At 32.0% G+C, this 26,169-nt stretch overlaps 1 protein-coding gene across 2 annotated transcripts in view; it reads left to right on the top strand.

Annotated features, from left to right (window-relative positions):
- The window catches only part of LOC130891295 (uncharacterized), a 64,025-nt gene that overhangs the window by 29,557 nt on the left and 8,299 nt on the right, over positions 1-26,169 (top strand). For both annotated transcript variants that reach the window (XM_057795937.1, XM_057795938.1), the window contains 5 exons: positions 12,200-12,553; positions 20,106-20,412; positions 21,702-21,921; positions 22,110-22,346; positions 23,636-24,144. In XM_057795937.1, coding sequence (XP_057651920.1) covers positions 12,291-12,553; positions 20,106-20,412; positions 21,702-21,921; positions 22,110-22,346; positions 23,636-24,144 — 1,536 coding nt within the window. In that variant the 5' untranslated portion in view covers positions 12,200-12,290. The remainder of the gene's footprint in view (positions 1-12,199; positions 12,554-20,105; positions 20,413-21,701; positions 21,922-22,109; positions 22,347-23,635; positions 24,145-26,169) is intronic.

Raw genomic sequence — 26,169 nt, 5'->3', positions numbered from 1 at the left:
ATTTTGAAATTATTCAGATCCCTGCGTAGGTTGAATTTTGTTAACTTCTTCTTGAAACTGCATATTTGATATATCAGACAAATCCACTAATATTGGATGCAACATCCCTGCTAGCTACCATAGATTCTTGACGAGTCGCCTCAGTCTTCCCTCTTCATTAATTTAAGTTCTTTGATTTGCTAACAACTGTTTAGCGAGATTTTAAAGCGTCCAGAAGTCCACTTAGAGCCTACCTTCTGCCATAAGGGAAGTAAACTTGAAGACGCCAAATTCTTAAATGATATTTTAGTCCCGTTAGATAGTTTCAATCTTGAAATTTAGCATTGCAAGGCCAAGAGCAAAAGGGTAAACTAGTGTCGAGTCCATTTTCGAATTGTCCCTCTTTACAATCAAATTGCATGAGGGTGTGAGGCATGAGTCCCACGTTGCGAAGCACGGCATTAGCTAGTATATCTTGAGGGTACGATTCGATGACTGCTCTAATACGGCTTTTCAGTTTAACTAAGCAGTTTTATTTATAAACCCCCCCAAAAAAGTCAGAAATACTAAAGTCTGGTGGTCTTGTAGGCCAGTGCTGTAACACAGAATCGTAAAGCCCAGTACGGGCAATCCATTTCTATGGGAGTCTGCCATTTAAAAACTCTCGAACATGAGGATTCCATTGTCTTCCGGTGTCTTCGATATTCTCATATTTTTGCGGTTAAATTTCACAGTCAAATGGAAAGCTGTTATTAATTGTAATCTATATGTTTTCATACGCAAACGTCAGGAATAAACATGCCAGACTGATATCCAAACAGATGTTGAGGAATGAAAATTATTTACCTTTTGCAAAAGTCGTTTTAACTATCCGAAGACACATTACTTGGTATACTCAAATATGAGTTATACATAGTGAATTTTAAGTATTAAATGTAAAAATTATATTGTAGTAAATATATCTGGTTGGATATTGATATAAAATTCTTGACATATTTTGTGTACTTTGATAAAACAAAGATTCCAACACCGCCTCGATGATTTGGGTCGTTGCTCATGTTCACATAATGCGCAATCTGGCTAACAATGTTCACTTTATTGTTTATTGGTAGTCTTGTGAAGACCAGTCATCGCTTAGTAACTTCCTTTAGAGACGTTAGTTGCAACAGTTCTTCGTGAAAGGTACTACCTTTACAATACTAATCTGCACGCCAACTTTCTGATTTGATCTATATTATAGAGTTATTTATTTCAGATTTCCAATTTGTCTGGAAAGATACTTTAGATGGATTTTTGTTTTGCTTTCAAACCTCATAAAAATATCGAACATTTTTCGTGTGAAGTTCTCTATACTTAATTAACATAAATTAGAAGCTAGACTTATACGAGGTTGTAATGATCTAGTTAGCTTAGACCAGTTCCATGCATAAACAGAATATTGCGTTACCATAGCAACGAACAATAACTTATTAGAAGTGTCAGTGTAAACTTTGATGTCAAAAAATTAAACCAAAGTTACGCAATAAATTAAAAGAAAAAAGAGTCCACTCAATATATCCTCGTAATCACAACATATCCACCAAAACTTGAAATAGAAATTCTCATTTTTACGATAAGAAGTTACACATAATAGAGAAATGATTTTATTGGAAATATTTTAACTATTAGTGCATGATTAATAATTCATATCAACACTTATTCATATTTTTCTTTTTATGTGACATCTTCGAATCGTCACCTGAGAAATTTTGAGCTGAGTGTCTCTAATAGTACGTTTATTAGAACTTGTCAAAGTAAACAAAGTTTTAACAACGAAAAAAAATCCAAGTTTAAATGAAACCTGTTTTTAACCGGAAAATATATAGTTGAAACAAAGGCTTAGTTTATCAAGCATTATGGATACTCTTCTCCAGTGAAATTAACCATCATTGATTAGTGTGTGATTTAATTCCAAATGGATCCCACAGATTCTGACTCAGGAATCTGTTTGAGGTCTATTAGCTACAATAAACAGAATTTTTGGCATCAATATGTGACCAATGCTAGAATCTGTATTCATCACTACACACCTAAATCCTAGCAGCAGTTTCCTGAGTGGCACCACAAGAACTGTCCTAAGCAATAACGCAACCATCAACAGTGAATATTATCTACATGATTGGACCCATTGAGGGAAGTAAATGAAAAATCGTTATGTAGAAATAGGGTAAAAGATTGGAGTAACTCTGGAAATGGACTGAATATGGGTGAAAATTAGACTAGGGAACTTAGTGATCGATATTCATCAGTGTAGTTAGATTACGAACCTTAGAACGTGTAACAATTTAGCTATAATCTAAATTAAATATTGGTAAACGATATTTAACGAGAAGTTCACCTTTTTAGAATACTCCTGATCATGTTTGAATTCTACAAAACTTCAACAATAGCCTTCACAAAAATATTTTTTCACTTTCTATCTTGTTCATGTGAGTGGAATTTCATTATCAACTTCCGGCTGCTAATTCTTCCTAAGTAATTTTGTATAAGAGGTAAAAAGTACATCCGTGCGAGCTAGATATCTTCTTGACACGAAGAGTATTTTAATGTTTGTTTCATAATTATTACACATTAAACTGTAATTACTATGATTAAAACTATACACAATAATTCTCTTGACAAAAGTTAAAAATTTATAAATGACGCAAAAACTATATTGGAAACATGCTTCTAAAATGAACAATCAATGTCGAAAAATTCTTAAGATTGATGGATTTCTTAGTCGATGCTCCAAACCACGTTAAACACGTGTAGATATAACTGTGTTAATTTGAATTAAATTTGCGTCTTAAAAATAGAGCACTGACTTTTTTAAAAATAAGAAAACTAGAACCAGAAAATGTTTCAGTGTCAATGACAATATGAGTGGGACAGAATAAACCAAAAATTTGAAATAACCAGAATCATGGGATGATAGAACGATTTTTTATGTCTCAAAATTGTCCCCTGTTGCTTGTGATAACTCCTTCATTTAATTCAGAACCAGGCCAGAACAGGTCTTTCATTAAAGCATTTTTCTTAGGTTCAAAAAGAGTCGCTAGTCGATTGGGGCCAAATCGAGAGAATGGGGCGTGGAAAAGCAATTCTAAGCTCAATTCATTGAATTCGATTACCTTTTCCATTGATTGTGTCAGGGTGCACTCTCTTTGTAAAGGGTATTTTTTTCTTGTGCTTATGGGATAGTTTTGTTAAATCCGTTCGATAATATACACTATTAATTATTTTTACCTTTCCCAAATTGTTGCTTTGGACGGCTTTCGCCGAGTCCGGTTCATTCAAATGACTACCTTTTTGTTTTTAAGTGTACAATGGCTTCACCTACTGTGATATTTCGATTTAAAAAACAAGAAATCTTCTTTTTTGCCAATATAGCTTAACCTAACCTAACATAATTTATTGTAAGGATCAACGCCTTTTCATGCTTAAATGCTTATGTGAAGTGGTATACAAACTTCCTGTGATATTTTCCTAATGTGTACTATCTCTCTTTATCACATTTTGCAGTTACAGATCACGATTTTTATGGCTTTCTTGTGTTTTCCGGAGTAATAGGTTCATTTTGTATGTCCTGGTTTATTGAGTTTTGTTAGAGCCTTGTACGGGCACGTTTTAATCCAGCTTATCATACATATCCATGTACAAGGCTGCTAACCAAAATAAACCGCATGCTTCTGCAGTACCTGGGACATATAGCTAGAAGATCAGGAACAATAAAACGATCAATCATAGAAAGGAAAGTAGAAGGTAAATACCCAAAAGGCGGATCTCCGACTAGATGGGTAAACCAAACAAAACCAGTAGGGAGGATCATACAATAATGATCAAGTTTCCTGGAAAAAAGTAACCATGATAGTTTTCAAGCCGTAATGGCGTTTTCTTTGTTCACTTAACATTCCAACAAACGAACTACTGGAAGGTATGATCTAAACATTTGACATCTCTAGTTTGAAAGATACTTAAAGGAAAAATGTGAAGATGAGATGTGTCAATTCAACAAATTGTGATAAATTATTATTTAATTGAAAGTTTAAATTCTAAATATTTTCCATATTTAGGTGCTCAATACTTCAACGAGGACATTATAATATTCAGTCAATTTTACAATGAAAACGAAACCCATATCATGATACTCAGAACATGAAATAATTTCACAGTATTTATTAATTTTATAAATAACGCAAGGAAAACTTATGAAATAAACATTCAGTTATTTATTTGTAGAGCCACTCCCATCTTTAAAAGTCATCGACTGTTTTCTCAAGCTAAAGTCGGTCATACTCATTAAGAACATTCCTATTAGAATATAATATGCTAATTTCTATAATATGACCTTTACCTTGCCTTCATCACATTCATGTTCATTGCAGGCCGTTCAATTTCTATTTTCATTTTGTTAAAAACTATTACAAAATTCTGATTTTTCTGAAGTATAGGTGGTATTAAGTGTTTGCGAACCATCAATTACTTCGGTGATATTTTGTATTATTGTCTGGTTATAATTATCATTATCTTACCTATTTTTTTATTTCCCTCTGGTATATTAATTGGAAATTGCTTAATATTACGAACATAATATATCAACAATTTGAATTTTGGGATGCCTGAAAGATATAGTTTGGAAAAGCAAATACCAAAAGTAAGATCAAGATAAATAAAACGCACGTACATAGGCATCAGAAACAAGACAAGATACAGATGATGAGAAAGGAATACGGTAGAAAGATATTAAACAGGAAAGTGAAATACAGGACCTAGGAAGGTGGGGTAAGACAGAGACAGAAAGTCTGGAACAAACATATAAAAAGAATGGAGGACAGTAGACGAAATAAATATGAATACATAAATCATTGAAAATATTAAATATTTAGAAGTCAGATTTATTTATTGGATATTAAACAAATAAAATGTAAGTGAACCGCTCTAGTATTTATAAATGTAGTGGTATTTGTTGATTCTATTTGGCATTTATTTATAACTATGAACTTGAACTTTGTTTTATAGAGTATTACTGATATGTGTGTATCAAGGTCAAAGTTTGTCATCATATTAAAAATTACAAGGATTCAACTTTCAAAACATTAGTATGTGACATATGTAGACAATAATAATTATTTTACGAAAATTATATTACGCTACTTCATTTAATACAGAACAAAAAGTTTGATTAAATTTTTTGATGACAATTGAAGAGAGAGATGTATATGTAACACATATTCTCTGAACGATTACTTAGAAGTAGGATATGCCAATATGATTCTTTTCAATCACCGTTAAGGCTATTGTTCGAAATTTTGAAGTTCTTATACAATTTATTTGTATACATAGCTTTACAAATATATGAAGCCTTAGCTAAAAGTATGGGAAGCACGGAAAGTATGACAAAAAAGCAAATTTTATGCTTACAATATGTTACATATTACATACATATAATTTTATCTGAAAAAGTAGAACAATTATTATCCACGCTGCTTTATTATCGATTTTTATTCTTTCATTTATAACTTTCTCAATAAAACAAATGAATACAATAGTTAAATTATTTTTTTTATATACTGTAAAGTCGACTTTACAGTACTAATTTGAGTCCGGAAAATGGCACTTTACGGTATCCTTGTACTTTACAGTACACTTTAATTCTCCCAATCCTAATATTTCCAAAAATTCAATATGTCTGCCTTTGTTTACAATGTCTTAGTGACTTATGTTAATTTTTATTTTTTTAAATAATAAGAGAATAATCAATGGAGCTTTTTTCAGTTAAATTGTCAGATATGACATTTCATATTTTAATATAATTTTGCTTTTTATTTAAAACCGAAAACAGTTATTATTAGGAATTAGATATTCTTGACTCGGCTCCTTCGTCGCCTCGTTTATAAACATCTATCTCGTACCCTACTAAATCACTTTCCGGACTTATAACATCAATAACTATCACACTTATCGGAAAAATGACATGAAAAAATTCTATCTAACTGAATGTAACTCCAAAATTTTCTTATAAGCACCTATAGTTACATATATTTTTTAATATAGTGAGGTATACCATTAAATTCTTTACTAGCTGTTATAAGAATATTATTACTGTACATATAGAAAACCTGACAAAAAAGTTAACCTCTGCTTAGTTTGTCATTAAGTCAGTGTCTGAACAGCTCGATTCTCGTACTGCTTCAACAACTTACTACTCGTTATTCGCATCGCATCTTAGGTATGGTTTGATTTTCTAGTGGTCTTGTAGTTTGAACCTCTTCGATTCTATCTTCAAGCTACAAAATAGAGCTATTCGTTATATTTATGCTTTGGGTAGGTAGAACACATTCTATTTTAAAGAACATAAAATTCTAACTCTTCCCGCTCTCTTCATTTTAGAATCTGTTTTTTGGTTCTCAAACACTGAGACCCATGCATATCTACCCTAAGTACTAAGAAAAAAAGAAGTTGGACATTTACTTGACTATACCTACTTCTGATTTGGTGAAAAATACCATTATCTTCAGTGCTAAAAAATTTTTCTATCAACTACCTTCTGAAATAGAAATGGCAAAAACTTTTAATAAGTCTCGAGGTTTGACAAAGGCATTTCTGCTTGAAAGATCTTAGTATTCTATGGCTGAATTCTACAATTTACCGTAGACCCGACAGAATGGTATAATTCAATTTGTGATGTAAGATATACTATATAATCATTATTTTGTATTTTTATATTATGTATTATAAAATTATGTAGCTTTGTCCATAAAATTGTAAAAATTTTCTAGTGATAATAGAGCTAATCTATCTCTAGACTGGCCTGTCTAGCCTCCACATCCGAATTCATAAAACATTATTAGGGTTAATTAAAGTCATGCACCACACAAATACTAACAAAAAAGGAATGAAACGCTAACTATGTCTGAAATGAAATGTAATTACTGATAAAAACTTCAGAAATCTCATAATATGTGTCATTGAGGCACCAAGGGCAGACACAAAACACAAAATGACAGTATAGTTTTTCCAATATCAATTACAGCAGACAATTATTCGAGGAAAAATCAATATTTCATAAATACGCACGGCATTCATACCAAATTAAGAAATGAAAAATTGTTTACTCTCTATATAAAATTCGGTAAACATCTAATGAACCGTCAGTCCACGTGGATTCATCATCTTCACTGTTTACCAATGAAAACATCGAATCGTAAACATAAATGAATTTCTATTGGTCGAAGCTTAGAAAGGCGCATGTACACAATTTCTTCGAAATATTACTGCCAGACAGTCTGCGATAAGCAGTGACGTGGCTTGGTGAGATTAATTTAATGCATAAATTCCTTTAATTGAATAGAAATATGGCGTTCTTTAGACCGTTGGCGAATGAAGACAATGGAATTGCACAGTGTAATGAGAATAAAGATAGGTATGAATTTAATAATAAAGATTTAGATATAAAAACACAGCAAGTTATTTTAAATATATTCGAATGTTTGAAAAGGGAAATATTCAGCAATCTGATAATGCAATCATGATAAGAATTGCTGCATTAACTACAGTAAATGAATTTTCCATTTATCGATTAGTCACGAAATGGCTTGCTGTGGATTATCCACAGAACCGAAAAACATGTAAAGAAAAACTGAAAATAGTTGACAAAGCTACTCAAGATTTTATACGTAGGACAATTTATACTTTATATAAGGGGTTGCGACATTTAAAGTAATACAGCAAAAGGTTGCAGATCATCCAGAATACAATTATATCAGTTTATAAACATTGCGTCAAGTTTTGTCAGCATGTGGCTTAAACACATCAAACTGAATAAATTGATGGTCATAACCGAATCGTCACGGATCGTTCGATTACGACAAGATCATTTGCGTCAGATAAAAGACCAACGAAGTTCAATAGGAACAAAATTTATCTAGAAGAAACATGGTTCAACAGTGTAACTATGTAATAAATTTCGGTTGGGTTGACAATTGTAAACATTGCTGTTCGATGGGCGATGTTCTAAAGGAAAATGCATTATAATGGTACATGACGGTTTCGTGCCAATTGCTTTATTAATATCTGCTATAAAAATTAGAAACTGTACACTTGATATGACAGCAAAATTTTTTGAAAAGTGGTTTAATGAACATTTTTTACCTAACATTTCACCACAATCAGTAATCGTTAAAAAAGCCCAACGAACAAAGAATTGCTTACTGTTGTTATAGGTTTCAAAGAGGAAATTTATTATATTGACAACCTGTGCAAAGAACAGGGTCATATGCTTCTCAGACTACCTCCTCACTATTGCATATTTAACCCTATAGAGTTAATATGGGAAAGCGTAAAATCAGAATTACGAAAATCTAATCAGTGTCCAGAACGGAGTAAAGAGGTTGTAGAACTCGTAAAGAAAGTAGTTTGGAAAAACTGTGTTGAAAATGTTAACAAAGAAGGAGATGAGTATGTGGTATCACCCTCTTCATAACCCATCATAAATCAATCAAATGTTGACTGTAGTCTAGACCATTTTGACTACCATGATTATTTATAAAGATACTTTGGAATTGAAATATTTTTTTTTTGTTTTGCAAAATTTATTTTCCCTCGTAGTTTTTGCTTTGAAATTTCGATTTCCACAATAGAAACGAATGGGTCTCAGTTCACGTCTGGTACCCTTTTTAAGCCAAACTCCTTTACAGGTAGGTACATTTTACTCGTCTATTTACGTATGATAATTACAATTAAGTGCATCTATCTAAATAACGGCCGTTCTATTTATTACGATTCGATTGCTTTTTAACGAATAGTTTTTCGCATAAGATATACATATTTTTAAAAGTATTTATAAAAATAATAAATTTATAAAATGATGTATCTACGCCTATGGTAGATGAAACAAAATTGTTGGCAACGGTTTTTATAATCTGTATTTCATATTGGAAGAACTATAATATAAATCGTTAATTTTTTTTTGATGTGTTACTCTTCAAAAAATTGAAGAATATGAGTACTCAATACTTTCGTTTTGGGTAAAATTTTATTTACTGAAAAACGAAGAAATCAGTCGACAGAGCATATCCAATCGAATTAAAGTATTCAGAAGAATCATTATGAGAAAAAAGTACAGATTAAGAATGAATTACAAAGTGAATTACTGTTAAAACCGTTTACTCGGCATTGTTTTAAACAATTCATTAAAGAAATGAGAGACTAGGAAATATATGTAAGAAATAGTCATGTTGTTTGAATAATGTGCACCTGCAAAGTTTTTTAATGAAATTCTTCATTCCATTTATGAATAACATAGGTGTGATTGTTTCTCAATCACTATTCTAACAGAATTTATGTTCTTGTCCATAATTAATAAGTAGTTAAACACAAAAAAAATTATGAGAAATGGAAAATTCCAAACAATAATAAACAAAAACTAGACAGTGATAAAAGAAACATTAGCAACAAAACATCGTTTGGCCTTCAAGTAGTTTAGCAAAAAAGCGAACTATGTTTAAGTACATGGTTCATAATTTTCTAGTAAACGCACGTTTCCAAATCTATATAACGGTGTAAACAATAAATTAAAACATTGGTGATAAAAATGAGATATTGCTTTTTAAACATTTATTTCTATTAATAGCTAATAAACCATCACACACGAAGCTAGTGGTCAAATAACTGAATGACTAGTATATTTCTTACATGTAGGGTTCACAATATTCTCAAACAAAAGCTGTGAAATATAAACGGTAGTCACAAAATTAAATCATTATCGGTACACAGCCGGTGATTTGAATATGCGAGGGCCGTTTTTTTTCAACCTCCGATAAATAAAAGACAATTTTATATAAAATGATAATTTTATTACCAAAAGATTGGTACACTTGCCGTTAGTTTTCGACATAATCACCGATGAGATTGAGACATTTGTCATATCTTTGGGTGAAGTTTTCAATACCCTCTTCAAATAAAGTTGCCGCCAATGTAGCCTAACTGTTCAGTAACAATAGAGTACAAAACAGACCTTGAAACCGTAGACAAAGCAGTAATAGTGAATCTGTGGTTTCTTAAACCATTCTGTCGTTGAACCAACTCATCTGAGAAGACAGATTTGTGTCCTTGGCCATCATACACATCATTACGGCCATCTTTAAGCTTTCGATACCATTAACTCAATCACTCATGAAGTTTTTCCCATACACACGACTCATTCTCTGATGGATTTCTGCAGCACTATGGCTTGTAGAAAACAAATCACACTTGGTGGTAGCATAAATAATGGTGAATGTGAACGTGAATGTCAACAATGGCAGATTGTGTAGTGCGAGAGTAGTGTATGCACGGAGCGATCTGAGGTTGAAAATAAAACGGCCCTCGTATAATTAGATTTAGCTGTTTAGTATATAGAAGAGCTATTTAATTTTAGGTACAGTTTTTCAGTTTGTGATTTTATTTTGAGGTTGGTGGATAGAAATAAACAAAACAATTTCAAAATTTTTTTGTTACCTATAAATTTAAACCAATAAATTTGAAAATGATAATAATAATAGTGAGTGTTTACGAACCACAGAATTAAAATCAAAATTGTGTCACGACATTGCATAATCACTCATAAATAAAAAGAAGTAAAAAAAGAAGAGAATTTTAATGAAATTCATCGCTTAAAAATGACCGAGAACCAGATAATCGTGCTAGGGAAAATAAGCATTGGGAGGACTAGAAAAATCTGGAGAATGAAGATGACTAGGAGCAAAAAATAAGAAGGAAATTTATACTATTTAAATTGAACTCTAGTTAGTTTTATATTATGAAAATATAATTTTGAATTAAGATGAGATTCGTCATTATCAACGACTTTAAGCTTTAAAAATTACTGGTTTGAATTATGATACAATAACGATATTTCCTTAGGTATATAATACTAAGTATCGTTTGAGAGAAGTAAAATCTTTTGTTTATAATTCCATTAAGTTATGATTCAAATTCTTGATATTATACTGGTTAATAACATATATCTGCAGATTATCAGATCAAGAATTATATATTCCACCACATTAATCTTAATTTTTCATACAAATGTTCCGTATCAACATCTGCTCATGTGTTTTCTTATCTAATTTATAAGAAGCTGTTTTCTATTTAACACAGTTATGTTACACGGATAGTGTAATAAAAGTTATGTAAATCAAAACAATGAAAGTCAGTGAACTCTGAAGTAATAATATAGATTACTCTTGGAAACTCACAAGTTATTCTCTAAAATATTACAGCAACAATATGTTCCGGAAATTAATCTATGATATGAGAATTTGGGGTATTGACACAACTTTCATCACAATATTTTCATGGAATTTATGAAAATTTGAGCTTGAAGTGACATTAAAAATATGGCTGACTCTTATTTTCTGTTAAAAAAACATATATCGTCTTACTAAACCACCTGACGTTTAGGTCACTTATATACGAGTATTAGAAGGAAGCTTTCATTGTTACAATTTATACTTAGTTTGTAACTATCAATATTTGATGCGATGTCGTAGATTTATTTATTATTGTGCCCGAGGCACCACCTAGAGGGTCTCAGCACGAGTCTTGGCGAGCGAAGGCGACAGGAGGGCCAGCCATCCACACTCTCGATTTAATTTATATTTAATATAATATTTATACGATTCAACGCGTCAATCACTTGATTTTCATCCTCACGTCCTTTGACTTGCGCTCGAAAAACCGACACGGAGCGAAGCGACAGAGAACATGGCGAGGGAAGACGAGAGAACACGAGCGTTCATTCGTGTAGTCTCGTGGCAAGTGAATTCTAAAACATATGTATTAGTTGTGCTGGTTCTTAATACTGTTTCCAAAGTTTCAGTTTAAAGGTGATTAAATTATAGTAAACAGCCACAAAAGTCGAGAGAGTAATTGATTAATTTCTTATATGTAGGAAAGTTTTGTTCAATCTCTAGGTGATGTTCCTAGGGACGGATAATTGCGAGGGGAAGACGTATGAACGATTATTTAACTAAAAGGTTCGGTTTTTGAGATAAGATCATAATCCGAACAAAACATTTAATCGAACTTATAATGTACTTTAGAGAAGTACGAGTATTACTTGAAAGTTTTGATGTATTGAATGGAAAATATTAGATAAACTTTTTTTTATTCATGTATATTCCTTATCAGGTGTATAATAGCAATATTTTCTTTGCAGGTTCTCAAATTAACAATGCTAGTCATCACCGCAGACCTGAATCTATTCTAGTCCATTGAAGAAAATCTTTTATTCTATTCGTATTCTCAATATGTCTGAATCAACACCAATCTGTCGTTGTAGAGTCCTTTACCTAGGTTCTAGTGTACCTCAACAGACCAAAGATGGTTTGCAAGGAATACAGGAACCACTTCAAGAACTCTATCCAGATCAAGGTGCGACAGGGGCAAAAGGGATAGACTCCTGGTTAAGTGTATGGTCAAACGGAATATTATTGGAAAATGTAGATGAAAACCATAAAAAGATTACTAGGTTTTTCCCAATTGAGAGTCTGCATTATTGTGCGGCTGTAAGGTAAGCAATATTTTTTTGATATGATTAGTTTTTTGTAAATCGAATATCAGATTACAGTTTGTCAATCATAACGTATAAAAATGAAATCACCACAATTGCTCCATTTCAATCAAACATCGCTAAATAGAAAGATTGATGAAGTGATTATAATTTTTAGATTTATAGATATAGATAAATCATCAGATCTTCTGCTACAGTCACTTTACATTCAAGAACTAGATAGTTCTATAGATTATAATAAAGTATTGATACGTGTTCTAAAAATGAATACAAGTATACATTGTACGCTTCCTCGTCGGGTAAATGTACTACAAAAAGTATTTACGTATAAAAAAATGTGAAAAATATTCCATAGAGGCACGAAAAAACTACTCCTTCGAAAAGAGGCAACTAACGTGAATAAAAAACCAATTTTTTGTGCTCTAAACTCATTGTTATCGAAATGGTAAATCCTGCTAATTTTTTATGGGGTCGTGTCTGGCATATTTTTGAAATATAATACATTTCTTGACTTCATCTCATTTTAATTTGTTATCGTACAAAATATCACTATCACCTTTTTAATAACTAACCAATCTAGTACTATATTTGTACCTTTTATATATTTCTTAAGCAGTTTTTAAACTCAAAGGTTAGCTCTGCAAAAAAGTAGCGGAAATTATTCATCAAATTCATCAAAGCAGACTTTTTTTGTAAAGGTCTGTTTAAATGGTATCTCCAAGTCAAAGCTTCTGAGCACCTTGGTCACACAAGCTAGCCTTCACAATCTAGTTGTACATAGTTATCGATTGGACGTCTTCGTAAACGATATGTTTGTTTAGAGTGTCTTTTTATATTAGGGGAAAAATCTACAAATTTAAATTAATTTTTCTTCAGTATTGGCAAACTCAATTAGATTATTACTAGTGGTGAAACAACTATGATGTGACAGACTACTCGTACACAGACCTCACAGACTGTGTGACGCAGTCAGTACAGAACGGGCATGCGGTGATTGTGCAGCAATATATTCAACATTATATCTTGTTTCACCCTTTAAACTGATTTAAACTGCTATTCAAAGTATACCAGTTCAATGGTAAAAAGGTTGAGTTCAGTATGTAAAGTCATCTTAGAGGAATTGGCTCTCTGAGTTGTCATATAATATACATTATTCACTATTCGACAATTCGGTTTTTAGCCACTACAAAAATGAATAGGCTAGTGGATTTTTATGATCATATTAGCTTTGATGGCGTGTTTACTTTTCCTTGGAAATGTGATTATAAATAGTGTATCTAGAAATAATCAAAAGATTTACGGTGGCAATTAAGGTAAATTTAGTACTATATTGTAGTTATTCCAGTCAAAAATACACTAGAGTTAAGAAATTGTTTCGTAATATCGTTTTCACTTTGTGAAATATCCAATTTTTCTAGTCACTATCTATGCGTTTTGAAAAATTTTTCAACTGATTTACATGTCACATAAAACGACACTATCGTTTTATTGCTCCAGATTCTGTTCTAAAAATTGGAAGCATAAGATAGGATCTTCGATAGCATCTTTTGGTATGCGTATAATTTGTAATTTTTCGCTCACTAATTATTTAATTATACTTAATGATGACAGTGATTTGCGTTTTTGAAGAGAAATTTGTGTAAAATTTCAAAAAGAACGATGAAAACTTGTTTATGAACTACCAGAAATAAATTGTGATACCAATTTTGAAAGTGTAAATAGCTTTCATGTTGTATCTAATTAATATCCATAATCTTGACGTGGGAAGGTTTAGGTCTTAAAACAAAAAATATGTAGTTAACTGTATTAAATTTTAGCAATGAGTATTGATAACACTGATAGATAAATTAATTTCAAAATTTTGTGATTTGGTTCTAGTGATAGTGAGAAAAGGAAAATCTATTGTCATTAATGTAACGTAGGAATTAGAAAATGAGCGAACTACGAGCTACAAATCATTTTGTATGTGTAGTAAAGTAGATAGTATTTTCTTATATGTATAACTGATATTTCAGTTCCAAATTACATTTTTAAAGTCATTTCCTTGATACTTGAAACCTAAGTTTCTCACTTATCTGATGTTTGTCGTCTACTAAACGTTCAAATCTTGATTTAAACCAATTTCTAGAAATTTTTTTCTATTCGGAATCGTTTCTATTCCGATGTTGCGTCGGGATATTATGAGGTTTTGTTCTATTGATATTTTATCTGCATTATAAAATGACAAACCCATTTTGTTTTCTTCAGTCTACTCATTGTCATGTACAAACATTCGTTAGAAATATTTGTGCACAAGAATTTACAATGTATTAGTGGCTTGAGGTGATTTATATAAAAAGGATCGGACTTGGCTCTTTCTTGATTCCACTTTTAATAAAAACAACTTATAATTTCGCAAATAAATAAAATAGTTCAAATTTTTCCATAATATAAAAAATCTCACCTGTTTGGAGTATTCCTTTAGTTAACAATATAAATGGATTGATATATTGCTACATAATACGAGGTACATATGCCCACTTGTAGGTTTTATGGAAAAAACATGTACAAAAATCTACAACTGTCTCCTTATCACAATTTATTGTAATGTAACTCCTGATCTACTCACGCTTTTCGTATGATAAAACTGAATTTGCCAGAAACAGAAACAAATAATGAATAACGAAATAAAGAAGAGTAAAGAAAAACTCTTTTTATAGCCGTAAACGTTCGAAGAGAATCAAGTTTATCAATATCTATGAAATATTTGTTTTTCACCCAATTATCTTCGTTCATCATTTTTTCATCGTTATTTAAGTTGAGTATAATTTATCTGTTTCTGGTTACATCTCTGTAGAAGGTAAGAGATTGTGTGATAGCATATAACCTGTTCTAGTTGATTATGCAATTCAAAAATTCCCATCTACCTCTTAACTAACTTTTCATTAGTGATTTCTCACAGTTACCAGTAACAGGATGGTTAAAAAACCGATTCTCTCAACTGTAAACAGAAGGACGCTCATAATATTTAATAGCAGGAAAATCACTCAGAACATATACTGTGATGAAAATAAATAGTTCTGGGTTTATGTTATATAAAGTTCATCAATTAAAAGCAAATAGAGAAAAACTAAAAAGTGAATGTAAACTTTTGTCATTACTCAATTCTTGAGCTTCGATCTTTAAAAATTCGTTTTCAGAGATCACAATCTTAGTTTATAAAATAAATTATATTTCAAAAATACTTTACTCGAAAATTTTTCAGTTCTGCGGCATTATAATGAGATGTTGTCTTAAGTAAGATTATGAGAACATATCGGACAAAGTGTATAAAAAGTATAAAATGAAAAGATGAAGAAGTATGAAGGAAGAGTCAGAACTCTTAATCTTATAAAAACGTCCCTGCAGTGAACCCTCGTGTTCAATCCGAATAAATATCTAACACTTTTGCAAGATTCGATCAAGTCGCCCTACACGTTCCCCAGAAGGGAAGTGCATATCGGGGATGCGACTCAATAAGAACATAATAGACTGTTAAGAAAATGAATAAGTTCAGTTCTTTGGAAACTGCGCAAAACAGGAGGAACTTAATTTTTCAAATAAGGCGGCAATATGTAACTCCTATTTCAAGGAAATGTCCTCAACAAGCACTAAGAATTTTACAGATTGAACGACGTCAATGGTGGTGCTATTTAATAAGAAGGCGTTGAGACAAAGAAGATTAGAATCACATCATGATTAAAGGTAGATATGGTCCTCTGAAGGGCCGTGAGATCAGGGTTGTACCAAGAGAACCTAGTGTCGTCTACAAATAGACATATTTCACTACTGATGTCTAGATACGCGATGCCGTTTATAAACAGAAGAAACAAAATAGGGCTTGGTACTGAGCCTTGGGGAACTCCACATTCTATTGGCTTGCAAGAAGGCATCGTAGTATCATCTCTTACAAGCTGACTTCTGTTGGTAACGTATGACTAAACCATATGAGAGGTGTTCCCCCGAAACCGTAGTACTACAATTTGTTCATTAAAATATTATGATTGACACAATCTAAAATCTTAGAAAAATCACAAAAAGTTGTTGCAGTGGAGTGATGGATGTTTTGGTTATAGTACACATTATTAAGGAGGGAGAAAATAGCATCATTTGTGCATTTGTTACTTACAAACCCAAATTGATTGGTAGTAAGTCTATAATATTTGAACCGAAATGATAAGACCCTCTTTTTCACCAATCTTTTTATGATCTTGGAACGTGGAAAAGAGTGAAATTGGGCGATAATTCGAAGCTTGATTTTCATCTCCTCCTCTATGCAGAGGAATAATTATAGCCGTCAATTAGACAATTGGGAAAAGTGCAATCGGGCAGACTCGAAAACATTTTATGTCCATCAGTTCCAGATGAATATTTATTTTTAATGTCATTAATTGTAATGCGAAGCTCTGCTAAAGGGCATAAAGAAGAAACTGTGTAAGTTACCATTAGCATCAGGGAGTTATGAAAGCGGATCATGAGATGGAGATATGGAATTTGATAAATTTTTATAGTTTTACGTAATTTTTGAAGAAGGTGCTATCCGAGAATTTCCTTAGGTGAGATAAAGTTCGCATGTTCTTTGCAGATATACGTAAACCTTTAGTGGACTAGGCTTTATTATGCTTATTGTTAATACGCCTGGTAGTAAACGTAATAGAAAACTAAAGTCTGCTTAGAAGAGACATTTTAACTCTTGCTTCGATGAATATTCCATTGGAGAATTTTTATATATACATTACAGGTTATGCCAAGCAACCATGTTTTATTCACACTACTAGTATACTTAATAATATTAACTGTGAAATCAAAGCCTTTAATTTCAACTAACGAATATATCAAATTAGAAGTGTCTAAATTATAGCTTATTTTTATTAAGGTAGTTGGATTCACTTGGATAACAACATCTAATGAATAACCAAAATATTGAAGGAAAAACCCACTAATAATTTATAAGAATCGAGTTAGAATTTAAAACATATATACAAAAAATTTTGAAGTTATTATTGATGCAAGTTAGAGGTTACAGCTTATGATGCTTTTGGAAAATCCAAACAGAATTTTCATATCTTGTTCACAACTATATTTAATATGTCGTTTTGTTAAGATACGGATGTCTGAGATGTCCTTTCTCTAATTTTTTTTAATAATAAAAAATTCAAATGATGGTGGTATTATAATTTTTTATTATTTAGTATTCGTTCACTTTTATATACTTCTGAACAATTCTATTTCAATAATAAAAGATATGATAATAGGTATCAACGGTATTCTCAAGGTTAAGAGTCAACATTCTTTGTACGCGCAAGCAGAAAGATCAGAACAGGACCGTACAAGGTTTAAAATAAAATGTTGGAAAATAGAAAAATCAAATAGTTAAACGTCAACTCGCCTTCAAACCTTAGTCACATGGAATATAATTATAAAGAGCAATACCTTTTTTAGGATAATCCAATTATAAAATAATGGAGCTATGAAAGGGTTAGTTAAATGTATTTTCAATAGAATCTATGAACGTTTAATGATGTTAGAGTTAAACTTACTTTTGTCATCCAATTCCTTCCTCATATCAAAAGTGGTGAATAATTAAATTCCATAAGTGCATTTATTATTTATTCTATTTTTCATAAAAATGACAAAATATTTTCCAAATTGTTGGATAAGGTAATAAAAAAATAAAGAAAAAGTAATGAATTTGTTGAATGATAAATCTTAAAATGTAATTCGCAGTTTATAAAATCTCGCAAGAAAAAAAATAAACAACACTTTTAGATATTACATAAGAGTAGTGGAGAATTCAGTAGGAAGTCTCTGCAATACATTTGAAATGAAAAAAGAATGTTTTATTGTTTTATTAGCTACCCTGTAGAAATTTCGTTCAAGATACTAACATACTTGTATCAACAAATTGTCCAAAACTTGTACGTTGTAGGAAAAATATCAATTCAACTTCTTGATTTTATTTTTTGTTATCTATAGTCTATTTCAGAACTATAAAATGTTCCAATAATTCTCCACTATCAAGTGAATGAAAAACTTTTATTTTAAATGTATACGATTGCATAAAATACTATTACCCGAAATTTACTGTACAATAAACGATGTTCCTGAATGACTGGAGTTGGAGAGTCCACCGTTTTTAAATTATTGCGGGGGAGAAAGATAGCAGGCCAAGTGGAACCTCCCAAGAAAAGTACAGGCAGACCAGGGAAAGTCCTTGATGAAGACGCCGAGAGAGTAATTCGAAAAAAAGTTCACTCTTTATATTTTAAAAAAGAAATACCCACCCTAGATAAGGATGACAGTATTCCGTTGATAACTAAAAAACTTTTATGGACCACTTTGAGAAATATGGATTTTGCCCGCGAAAAGCATAACCGTAAAGCATTTTTACTGGAAAGCGATGAAATTGTTTGCTGTTGATGGAAATACTTAGAAGTATAAAGCAGTACAGAACAGAGCAGAAGAAAATCTTTTATCTTGATGAGACGTGGATTAATGAAGGTTATACAGTTGCAAAAATGTGGCAAGACAAAAATATAACCAGTGCCTGTCAACGGGTATTAAGGTGCGTTCAGTTAAAGGGAAAAGACTAATAATCGTCCATTATTGGAAGCGAAGAGGGATTTTTAAAAGAAGGTTTGCTAACCTTTCAGTCGTGCCATACGGGAGATTACCACGAGGTTATGGATTCGGATGTTTTTGAAGACTATTTTGGTGAAATGATAAAATATCTTCCGACTAATTCAGTAGTAGTTATGGATAACGTAAGTTATCATTCTCGATGCATAGAAAAGACTCCAACTTCATCTTGGAGAAAACAATAAATCATTGACTGGTTAACTACCGAACCACCGAAAGTAATGAATTTAAAGATAACTTGATAAAAAAAGAACTATTCTAGCAAATTTACACAAACATAGTTTTATGAAATATGCCGTGGAAGATATAGCACACCGCTATATCATTGCGAACTAAATATTATAGAACTTATATGGGCGCAAGTGAAACGATTGGTAGCAAGACACAACACCACATTCAAAATGAAAGACGTTAAGCTACTGTTTGATCAAGCCATTAAGGAGGTGACACCAGGGAACTGGAGAAAAGCAGTCCAGCATGTCATTAAAGAAGAGGAGAAAATGTGGGATCTTGACTGCTTATTCGATCGGACAGTCAACCCGTTAATTTTAGAATAAAATTCTTTCCTTTTTACGAGTTTCCTACCGACACGCCCTCGGCACACTATTTTCAATGATTGTAAATGGATAGCAATAGGCTTAACTCATATATTGACCCCAACCCGGGTGGTACTAACTGCATTTGATAAAAAAAATTTATAATGAAATCAATGCCAAACTATGAAAGTAGCCTAAATATTCGTTAGGTCACTCTGTGGTCCCTTTGCATACCTAATGAGGTTTTATTGATTTATACCTTTCTGAAATAAACTATAGCTGTATTCATTTTCAATTTAATCTGTATATAGAATATCTAAGTCAATGATAACTCATTTCGAATTTTCACATTGTTTCAGATATGTTCTAGTCCCAGAAAAAAATACTCTACATAGTCCAAATCCTAGATTCCTTCCATTAGATTCTCCTTTCGCTCGCACTCCCAATCCCACACATCCTCCACTTTTCGCTGCCATTTTGAGAAGAACGACTGGGATAAAAGTACTCGAGTGCCACGCTTTTATTTGTAAGAGAGAAGTTGCAGCAAATGCTTTAGTTAGATGTTGTTTTCATGCTTACGCTGATTCATCGTACGCAAAACAAGTGGATACCGCAGGAAGCATATATGGAACCCTTGCATCTGAAAGATTAACTAGTAAAGAAAAGGTATGACTTATCTTACAATCAAGAAATATCGTGTTACACATCAATTTTTTATTTTATGAAATTAATACAATTCACAATAATATTTAATTCAGTACTTTTGAGCTGCAAAACCTACAAAAATTAAGTATTTCAATCGCGTGTCATCAAGATATGATTGAATTAAATTATTTACATATTGTGCAGCATGACATGTAGTCGGTTCAATTCTCTTTATCCAATTACCTTGTCATAAATGACATTTTTTATTTTTTATCAGGTACAAAAACAAATAAAGCAGATGATTTACCGACACATAAACATGCCACTTATAACTAACCATGAGAAAAACATGGATTTTTATGATGAAACTACAGACAGTCAAGGATTGACCTCGTGATGGAGACAAAACGAATCGGGTACTGATATGGTGTATTCGTTGGGATCTTTCGAATTCTTCTCGGAATGACATCCTCTTATCCCCAAACGCAATGAATTGCAAAGTTTTGATTGATTTGGATTTCGAAGTATAAAGACTACTGAGCCTGCGTTTAGTTCTAAATTCATTTGGATGATTCGTGTATTCCTCTTCGTTTGTTACTCAGTCAATATATTTGAATGAATGCAGAGTACCAACGATTTGATCCTAAGCTATCCACATCTTCATTCTTAACTATCAAAATTACTTCTAACTATTTATTATTTTTGCGGAAAGCCATGATATATGGGAAAACTTTTCTGATGAGCTCGTCTCACGATGAGATGTAATTTGGGAGGAAATGAGATCAAACCAGTCGATCCGTCGACAAATGTTTGGAGAAATCCTCAGTAGGTTGATAAACAACGCAACTTTCTTATTCGTTGTCAGTTGAAGTTTCCTTGCCTAATATCACAAATTTTATGATTTGTGGCAAGTGTTAATTATAATGACAGAAATCGATTCTGAAAAGACTCGCATTCCTTGGAGGGAAAGGCTTATAAGTTAATAAAATTATGGTGCTACCAAAAATTTTCGATACGTTATTTCATGTTTCAATATTCACTTTTTGTCTTTATTTTATTCTGCTTTTTTCTATACAAAATATGAAACGCTGAAATTTTTGGCATTTGATCATAAAACATAATTAAGAAAGCATGAAGGATTTAAGTATAAGATAGTAAACTAATAAGAAGCCAAAGTATTTATTGAAAATGTCATGTAGAAGCTTTTCTCCTAAGTGTGTTTTAAATTCACTTTATCCTTTAGTAGTTTTATCTTAATAGAGTCAGGTTTTTAAAGCACATAGTATCATAATTATATTTTATTTTCACAGATAGATGAATGGAAGATGAGTAGATCTCAATCAGGTTCCACAATGACGTTAAATACTATAACAAATAACAATCAAAAAGATGATATCAGTATCTATAATGGAGATGAGAATCATAAAGTATGGGCAGGTTCTCAAGACAACTTAGATGGTATATATGACGTTTATTCTACTAGTACCATATCAAGACCTACTCGTCCAAGACAAATTTCTCAACCTGTTGGTAAGACAATGCTACTGAATATTCATTGACTTCTGCTACTGCATCAATACTCCTAATTCCTCTGCTTAATACGCAGTTCGATAACCAAGCTATCCATATCTGAATACCTGTGAGTATTGGTACAGTGCTAGCAGTTAGTAGTGTTCAGAATAGATATCACTAAATTCCATGTTAATTTATAATTAAAGCTGTACCGCCTCCTCCGGTAAAAGATAAAAAGAAAAAAACGAAACAAAAATCTTTGAGTGGATCCAGGGAGGATTTGTACCACCCAATGATGAATGGTAAAGCTAGCAGTTTAGCGGGTTCAGTGGTGAAGACACGACAAATTCAACCTCAAATGAACGTAGCACCGCCTCAACCTATATACATAATGACTCCACATCCTGGAACTCTCCCAAATCCAAAATTCTTCAAACATCACGGTAAGTGAGAAATAGAAAGAACAAATTAATTCTGCATGCGCTCTCTTTTTATCCCTTTTATTAATCCTATATTATAAATCTAATTGGTTTTTGAAAACATTGAATTTGCAACCATCTCTTTTCATTGGATTTCATGCAACCCCTTGAATTTCTTTATAAACGAAAGTGTTCAGTTATTAAGTTCAGTAATTATTAAGAGTATACAAATTATGCTCGAGCTGAATCATTATTACACAAAAAAATATGAAAATATCAGTGACCTTAACAGTAATGTTCTTATTTAAAAATACGAGTATTTAACGATTAAGTTGATGAAGCGCTTATTGCAAATGAAACCTTGAAACTGCGTCAATACACGAATACTGTTTATTTGTTTTTGAACACCTACCATTAAAAGTAAAAACAAAAATACAAGAAACTAACCATCCAATTATACAAAATGAATTTTGACTTTATGAATCTACTTAGTAAGTCTCTAGAACGAAAACCCCACAAGCTGATTAAGAACGTGAAAAATTCTACAGAAAGAAATCATGGTACTGTAAATCTATCTAAAGTAATTTAGACAGAGTAATGGCCGGAGTTTTTTGAGGAAGAGACAAGAGTAATATACGTCTTTTTGGAAGTAATAAGAGCTGGCCGAACACCAACTTTATAGGTGTCAGAAATTGGTGCAACCTCAGATAAGAGGTGGGAGATTCACCTTTGAGATAATCGTTGGAAAAATAACTGAGAGGAAAGAGTTGTGGGACTCTAAAAGTTGATACGATACAAAGTCGACGGGGAATGAGAAAGAGAAGATGAAATAACTTCCAAGTAAATCTTAAAAAGTGTATCGCAATATTGTGGACGTTTACAAGAGGTATGAGCATTGAAAAGAGTGTGGAAATAGTAGAAATGTTTCAATTGTGTGTAAATATTTGTCCGTATTATAGATTCAGTAAAAAAATGTGTTGGCTTAAACAAAAATTTCACTATTATGTCTTAATCAACAGTTTACTATCTCGTATTGATCTTTATGCACTCATGCAGATTCGAATGGTCAACTTTGTTACTGGAGATGAAATTTAAATCAATAACTTCACCTCTAAGACAAAAATTCATATTTCTTATCGGAAAATTGTGACTGAAATCTGTGAATCCAAATTGGACATTAAGGTCTTGTTCTTTGCTTTCCTTATATTAGAAATGTTAGACTAAATTTAGAAAAAGTTCTCTTAATCTTTCAAACAAATATTAATCTAATTGGGTGCAATATTCTTAATTATGGATAACTGATTTGTTTACAGGCAATACCTATTCCCATAGACCAAGAAGTAAAGTTCTGATACCAGCAAGACCCGTACCACCGCCGTTAGTTCCCGTAGCACCGGTGATAATACCAACTACAATGCAAAAAAACAAAAAGAAGCATAAACACGTCGAAGAACCGATTTACATGCCGAGCAACAGAGCGTTAAGTCCAGTAGCCAGTTATCAACCTGTAAATTTTCCCCACGAAGCTTATTTGATGCAACATTACGCAACAATGGAGTCTCAAGGAAAGCAAAGGAGTAAGAATAAAGAGAAGAATTCAGATAAGGCAAAATTAAACAAAAAATTAGGGCAAAGTATGAATGGTTTAGACGATCCTAATGTAATGAATGATGAGAGTCCTTTTAATACGGGGATTTATAAGAAAAAGGGGCATTTGAACGAAAGAGCATTTTCCTATTCGATCAGGCAGGAGCATAGAAGCAGAAGTTACGGAAGTTTGGCGAACTTGAAGTTTGCTTCCCCAATTCCAAACGGCCACGATGTGAGTATTATCTATTGAAAGATAATTAAGGAGTAATTAAGGAATTACATATTTGAAATTATCAATTCTCTTGCTTAATACATTTCCTGATGTAGAAAAATTGCTTCTTAAAAATATTAGAGAATGATTTAATCTACACTAACAGAAAATTTGAACACACTGATTTCTATTAAAATTTTTCGTTTCATAGATTTTAAAAATCAAAATGGGAGAACTTCCATTCATTTCAAAATTTTGGAGGTATCTTAAAATCTAAACTTACATAGCTGGGTGCTAATGTGGAGAAGATTTGCTTGTTGAGTTGACAATGAACGAGATGTCAATGATTTTTGTTATTACATGACGTTGTTTGAAAAATTTTATCATATAATTTGTGAGCTGGAATTTAATAGTCATTTGAACAGCATACTTACTTTGTAATACTGTCCGTTGGAAACTAGATATAATCTCTGATAGTTTTTGGGTATGAAAACGTGATTGCTGAATATTTTGCAGAGAATCGAGAAACTAACATACATATCAAAAGAAAGAGTTGATACATCTTTGTACAAGCGGATACAATTAAAGCTGGTTTCTAAAGAAAATTTTACGAAGTGAAATTGAAACTCGTTAATGGGTTGTTCCATAAATGGCCATGCCTCCATTTAAGCTGACGAGTTACCACATTAAAGATTCAAAACACAAACAGGATAAGTAAAAAACGAATAACACATTTATTAATTGTTGTCTCGACACCGGAACTTACGAATGAGCATGTGAATTATAAATTCATAATCAATAATTCACAAATTACTTTTATACAGGCCGGATTAAAGCCAAAATAAATTAATTCAAAGCTAATCGATGTTATTATTCAATTATAAGGTGACTTATGGGTTTTACTCGATATTTTAAACTAATGGAAGAATTAAAAGAAATTATACGAAATGGGTGGTGAAGTTTGGAGCCAATACAGATATGAACAAATATGAAGATATTGGGCTAGAAAATTGTTTTTCAGAAAAGGATTATGACAAACCTCAGAAACAGAACACATAAATAAAAGTTATTTGGAACATAGTTAATAAGAAGTATTCATTGACCGTGGAAGGTAGATAGATCTTGTTGGGATAGATCAGTCCTTTTTGCTTATTTCCCGCCACAACTTCCTATTTCCTGTCTTTTATTGACAGTTTTTAATTCTGCTCATGTCATCCTCCATTTCTTTCAATGAGCTGATACCCTTATACTTAATGCACTCTTGTGGATCAAGTGAGTTTCTTGTGTATAGTGATAATTTGTCCAATTAAACATTCTTTTCGCATCTTTTCCTCACACCATATTTTCCTAATTAGTTAGTGTATTCTTTCTTATGGTTTGGTAAAAGTTATTTGAAAGATAAAATTAATAAGAAGTATCCATTGATCGCAAATGGTCAAATAGTCAAAAGAAAACGTTGATCTCTCGAACTATTTTATACATTTTTTTTGGGGTCACTATCGCATCAGGGTTCTATATGCTTTTATAGTGTCGGTATTCTTAGGTATACATTTTTACCTCTATTAAAGTAGATTGTTAATCTGCCTGCACTGATCGATGATGCCATTTTATGCTCTTTTACTGTACAACTTGAATGATACCCAGATGTGATTTTATTTAGATTATTGATTTTTTAATTTTCTAAGACTCCAAAAAATGTCGTAGTTTTACCGACACCCTAGTCTCTGATATCTTTCCTCGAAACACCCTCTTTTCCAATCACCAATCACAGTATATTCATAATTACTCCACCCACACCTATGATTCATTTTTGCTGTGACAATATAGATCTTAAAAACGAAAGAGTGAGTATTTCTTATCGATGTCGACTAGAGCTCGCATATCGAGACACGTTAAGCTATAGTCTCCTATAAACGCCTTCAGCTGCGTAGAGCGTCTCGCCGTACGCCGCGTCACGATGCTTACTATGGAAATGTACTATTTCGGTCTCTTTCGCATGCTGACGTTGGCGCCATTCAAAAGCTTTACGCTGCGTATCTAGTTATT

The sequence above is a fragment of the Diorhabda carinulata genome, chromosome 3 (assembly GCF_026250575.1).
Source record: "Diorhabda carinulata isolate Delta chromosome 3, icDioCari1.1, whole genome shotgun sequence".
Taxonomy (NCBI): domain Eukaryota; kingdom Metazoa; phylum Arthropoda; class Insecta; order Coleoptera; family Chrysomelidae; genus Diorhabda; species Diorhabda carinulata.
Note: the sequence above shows the minus strand (reverse complement) of the source record. Positions and strands in the feature narration are given on the sequence as shown.